Source organism: Felis catus, chromosome X (assembly GCF_018350175.1).
Source record: "Felis catus isolate Fca126 chromosome X, F.catus_Fca126_mat1.0, whole genome shotgun sequence".
NCBI lineage: Eukaryota > Metazoa > Chordata > Mammalia > Carnivora > Felidae > Felis > Felis catus.
Window position 1 is genome coordinate 114,373,105 of NC_058386.1, and position 6,000 is coordinate 114,379,104.

Genomic DNA, 6,000 nt, shown 5'->3' on the forward strand with positions numbered 1-6,000 from the left:
GCAGAAATGGCTTTTTTGATCGTGCTCCGGAAACACTAACTCATCTGCAAAGCTGACACTTTCCAGAAACGCTCCAGTTCTGCCAGCACCTAGAATCCAACGTTTTGCCCACTCCTATCAAGAGCACCTGAATTTATTTTGTTCTAGATCAAGCACATGATGTAGTGAGTTTCACAATTTTGTTTCCACAGGTCCTTTTGAAAGGGAAAATTGATGCGTTCTGTGGAGGCTCCATCATCAATGAAAAATGGGTGGTGACTGCAGCCCACTGTATTAATCCGGATGTTGAAATTACTGTCGTTGCAGGTAAATAAACGAAACAGGATAGCATCTGTGGTATCACTGTATGCTGTGTGTACTTTCCTAAGGTCTAAGAAGAGCTTTCCTAAATAAGTTGGGCTAGTGCTAGAGGAGACACATTTCCGGAACCCAACTTGTTGCATCCACCAAGCCCCCCCCCCCAACTGTTCTTTGGGTGTGCCTATGTTAGCGCCCACCTCACAGGGGTAGAATTATTTATTGAGGTGCACATTTCTCCAGCGCACTGAGCCTCCCCAAAAGTCACCTCACATCACTCATCTTTGAGCCTGTATGTAGCGAGCCTTCGGCTAACATCTGAACGAATGAGCAAATGAATGTATTATCTGGGCTCAAACAGGGGGTCAAAATGCTTGAAAGTAGGAGAGTCTAGGATCATTCGTGACACGCAGATTCCTGATCATCCATGAACGATGTAAGAGTTGTATCAGCCTGGGTCAACTAACCAGCCCCACGATGGTCCTGAATGGGTTCTGGGTCTGGAAAGTATGCATCGGCCCTCGTCACGTGTTACCAAAATCCTAACGATGTAAGATTGGGATCTTTGGCACTTGGCTACCAGTGAATTCAGTGAGGCCGAAAATCTTGGAAAATCTGCTTCTTTACGGGAGAGACTATTTGCGACTGAAGAGAAATTTCTTTTCCATAGGTGAACATAACACCGAGGAGACGGAACATACAGAGCAAAAGCGAAACGTGATTCGCACTATTCTTCACCACAGCTACAATGCATCTGTTAATAAGTACAGCCATGACATTGCCCTTCTGGAACTGGACGAGCCCTTAACGCTAAACAGCTACGTAACACCTATTTGCGTTGCCGACAGGGAATACACGAACACCTTCCTCAAATTTGGATATGGCTACGTGAGTGGCTGGGGGAAAGTCTTCAACAAAGGGCGACCGGCTACAATTCTTCAGTACCTTAAAGTCCCCCTTGTTGACCGAGCCACATGCCTTAGGTCCACCAAGTTCACCATCTATAATAACATGTTCTGTGCTGGCTTCCATGAGGGAGGTAAAGATTCATGCCAGGGAGATAGCGGGGGACCCCATGTTACCGAAGTGGAAGGCATTAATTTCTTAACTGGAATTATTAGCTGGGGTGAAGAGTGTGCAATGAAAGGAAAATATGGAATATATACCAAGGTGTCCCGGTATGTCAACTGGATTAAAGAAAAGACAAAACTCACTTAAAGTAAAATGTATTTCCAAGGTTGACATATTGGGGGTTGAAAATGGTCAGGGTCCTTTACTAACGAATCACTTTCCTATCTCTTTAGATTTGACTATATACATTCTATGACTACTGCTCTCTCTCTTTATGGGGAGAAATCTATCTAGAATTCCTATTTTACCGGAGTAAGTCAATTAGAAAATGTAATCACTAGGGGGGACCTGGGCGGCTCAGTCGGTTAAGCCTCTGACTCCGGCTCAGGTCATGATCTCATGGTTCACAAGTTCAAGACCTGTGTTGGGCTGCATGCTGACAGCTCAGAGCCTGGAGCCTGCTTTGAGTTCTGTGTCTCCCTCTTTCTCTGCCCCTCTGCTGCTCATGCTCTCTCTTTCTCTCTCTCAAAAATAAACATTAAAAAAGTGTTTCTCTCTCTCTCTCTCTCTCAAAAATAAACATTAAAAAAATTTTTTAAAAAAGAAAATGTAATCACTACAGAAATATACTTTGATAGGAAATTGTGACCATCTCTACAGGTCCAACCCTTGACAACACTGTAAAGTTAAGTTCTTCATCCTCCATTGGGGCAACTCTCTGATTCTCCACCTTGGCAGCATTCCATGTTCCAGAGCATTCTTACCTCTCCCACCAAAACATCACAATTTATTAGATCTGTATCCAGGATATTTGGTCTAGTTCACGATAAGGCCAGCACCACACTCTTAAAGGAAGAACACAGGAGCAGGTGACAGGGTGAAACTCACCAGAAACACCGTTCCTCTTCTGTACCCTTATTCCCGCTTCCTTTATCTCTTCCATTTCCTAATCCCAAAATCAGCCCCCTCCCTTTCTCCTTTTCCCTACATGGGCATTAAAGGAGGGAAGGGCCACATCATTCTGTGTGACCGCTGTCCACAGTTACACATGTCTATCAAACCCAGACTTGCTTTCGGTTTGGTCTTTGACTTGCTTTTCAGAGCAAAGGGATGACGTAAGGGGCCTGAGGAGCTTGAGGGGAAGGATCCTCTGAGAGACTCGTGTTATTAAAATACATGCATCATGGAAGGAATGGCCCACCAGAATAGTCCTCTAAGAGCTTGCAGTTGAGTTGTGATGGAGGTAACTGAGAATGGTGACATCCACTCAGGTGTCTCGTCTCCCGCCTGAAAAAAATGTTAACAGAAAGAGAACGGTCAGCGTGCAATCTAGACCTAGTACAGTCTTCAAGGAAGAATTCACCAACGTGTCTCCAATATCATCCAAGGCTAAGGAAGAAGTTGCCCTAGACCAGAGAACATAAGCATCATGGGTCCTAAACTAGCCCATCCCCACAGTGAAGAAGCGTGCCCGGGGGCTCTCACAGGCATGAGTCGGTCCAGGGAGCCAACTCACCTTCTTCTGGGGTGGCTGACCCACCAACTCCCCTTTTCTACGGGGTTGCTGACCCACCTGCGTATAGACCTCAGTGTGTTAGAATAGCTCCCTTTATGATTTAATAAACTGGTGTTCCGGTTCACAACTCAGCTTTTTGTGAACTTGGTTGATGTGAATCAGGCATCCTGTATTTCATGACGTGGGGAACTACTGACAAAATCACGTCTGGGACCACTTTGACCCCACCGACCTGCTGCCCTCACCTCACCCCCAGCCAGGCCTCCCTCTCGCTGAGGTCTTTCAAGTGCCTCTAGTTCATACCTTTTTACTTTAGGCTTTCAAACCTCAATATCAATAAATGCATTTTCAAACGTCTCAAAAAGTGTTCCTTGTCGCGTCATTCACAGAGACGTGTCCCAAACGCTACGTTCGGCAGGGCCCTCGGCGTAATGGGCCCAAGTGCAATACAGCACATCTGAGTTTTCGTGGACTCTTGCTAGTCGGTGATTTCAGGATGTCTCGTTCCTTTATTCAACAAATATTCAAGGACTGAACACTGTGTGCCAAACGCTGACGTGTTCGTCAAATATGAATCCACGTTTATGTATCTTGGGACGGCACTAAAATGACGTATCATGAAAGGAGGCCGGAATAAAAATAATGAGTGAGGCTGACGCTTCAGGAACAGAGGAAGCCAGTTCTGCTCTTGTTGGCTAAAGGAGGGAGAGACAGGAGACACTCCGATTGGCCGCCTTAGGTTTGAGGAGGATCCCGATTCACGCGTGCAAACGCGTTACTTCATGTTTGAATGACGAACGGTCTGGAGCCCCAGCACTCCAGGGTTGATCAAAGTGAGCCAGTCGAGGCCCGGTGGCCACGGAGACCACACCGACAAAGGCCGCAAGGGGGGGTGGCTTGACACTTCCTGGGACGGGTCCTCCCCGTGGCAGAGAAAGAAGATCCTGGGCCCCTAAGTCTCCCAGCCACGGTTCTCCTTTTCCCGGAACGACTGACGTCATCGGGAGCCACCTGCCGCGTGTGGCCACAACCCAACACGTGGGGGGGGGGGGGCCCCGAAGCCCGCCCGAGAGCCAGCGACTTCACAGCCAGGTCCTCGCTAGACTCCACCCAGGGCGCTGGCAGTGGCCACGGAAGAAGCGTTTTAGCGCTTCCCAAACGGCTGCAGCTACTTAACCTAAACGGGTGGAAACACACCACTGCAATATTGGAAGCGACAGGTTAGAACAGAACTCACGCTGAGGGAAGAAATGTGTGTTCACGCAGGGCGGTCATCTTAACTCGCTGCTTAAGTATGACGGGTTTTGGTTCTTCTGAAGCTCCGTAGCTTCTTTCTTTTCTTTTTTCTTTTCTTTTTTAACACTTATTCATTTTTGAGAGTGAGAGAGACAGAGTGCGAGTGGGGGGAGGGGCAGAGAGAGAGGGAGACCCAGGATCCGAAGCAGGCTCCGAGCCGTCGGCCCAGGGCCCGACGCGGGGCTCGAACTCACGGACTGTGAGATCATGACCCGAGCGGGTGTCGGACGCCCAACCGACTGAGCCACCCAGCGGGCCCCACGAAGCCCCGTTGTTTCTGATGGCGGGAAAGGAGCACTGTCCGATTTTTCTGCCAAAGGAGAGAGAATGGGTTTTCTCCCCTACTCTCCGAGACCGTGACAGACCAGGCCACAGAGTCGCTTCGTTATGATTTCCCAAACAGCTTCCGAATGCTTCGGACACCATCAAAACCACTCTGCCCATTGAACAGATGAGGAGATGGAGGCCAAGATAAGGCCGGGCCCAGAGGAACACGCTGGAGGAGTCAGGACTCGAACTCAGGTCCCCCACTCTATAGAGCTTTCGATCGGACAGCCGGCTGTTTTTAGGGCAGCCGGGGACATCTGCAGGTGACCAAATCAAGGCCAACAGGTCGTCCGGAAGGTAAAGCGGCACATAGCGGCGGTGGCCGCTGCCTCGTAGCAGGCACTCGGTGACACAACACGTGTGGGACAGACCCCGGGGCTGGGCTCTAGCCTCTAGCCCGGCCATGCACACTGGGCCTTCCAGATGTGACACCCGACTTCTAGAACAGGTTCGTCGGTGTCCTCCGGCACGCAGGCATTCGGCAACGTTTCGATTCAATTGACTGCGGCTGTGCCGGCTAAGACACAGCGGGCCACGGCGGACCACTCCAGAAGCTGAGAGGCCCGCAGAAGCCGAACTTCTCCCCACGCAGAGCAGCTGTGGGGGACCAGGAGGCCGGCTTCAGCCGCCCCCAGGCCCGTCTGAGCCACGCCCTCGGGAACCGGGGCTCCTCTTGAATCCGAAGCTAAGGCCGGCTAGAAATCTCATGGTTAAAAGCCCCCCAAATCAACGTGTTCTGCAAACCGCGGAGGCTGCCGAAGGAGTCCCAGGGGGTAAAAGACTGGAATTTCTGCCCCTTTCAACCAGTCCGGGCACGCCGGCCACTCTACTCATTTTCTCCGACGGTAGTTTCGAGGCAGACCTTTTCCCACCCTAGCCTTGAACTTAGGGCTTGTGTTGAGATTTGCAGTTATTTCAGCCTCGAGCATGGGAAAAGTTACCAGAAAGAAGAGTAGGACGCAGATTCTTTTATCTATCTATAGAAATAGATATACATATATAGATAGATGATATGTAGATATATAGACACAGAGAGACAGAGATAGAGAGAGATACAGAGATAGATAGATATATAGATATATAGATGAGATATAGATATAGATAGATATAGAGATATATAGAGATATATACAGATATAGATGATATATATAGATACATATAGATGATACATATAGATAGATGATATAGAGATATAGATAGAGATAGAGATACAGATATAGATATATAGATATATAGATATAAAGAAGCAATGGCTTCTGGAACAGGGCCACAGCGTTTTCTCCACACCCTTACAGAACAACAGTAGGATTTCGAATGCCCTGCCAGATCGCTTCACTTCGGTAGGAGTTTTCCCAGTTGGTTGAGAGAAGGGTAGAAATAAGGACAGGGATATTCCTGATTCCAAAGACTTCTTTTCAAAAGGTTGCTTTGTTGCAATGTTAAATATGGGATCTTAATCTATAAAAATTTGCTGAAATAGCAAATCTCCTGGA

At 48.4% G+C, this 6,000-nt stretch overlaps 1 protein-coding gene across 1 annotated transcript in view; it reads left to right on the forward strand.

The window, feature by feature from the left end:
- The window catches only part of F9 (coagulation factor IX), a 31,536-nt gene extending 30,021 nt beyond the window's left edge, over window positions 1-1,515 (forward strand). The window contains 2 exon segments of the mRNA NM_001009377.3: window positions 192-306; window positions 968-1,515. Coding sequence (NP_001009377.1) covers window positions 192-306; window positions 968-1,515 — 663 coding nt within the window.
- The last annotated feature ends 4,485 nt before the right edge of the window (window positions 1,516-6,000 follow it).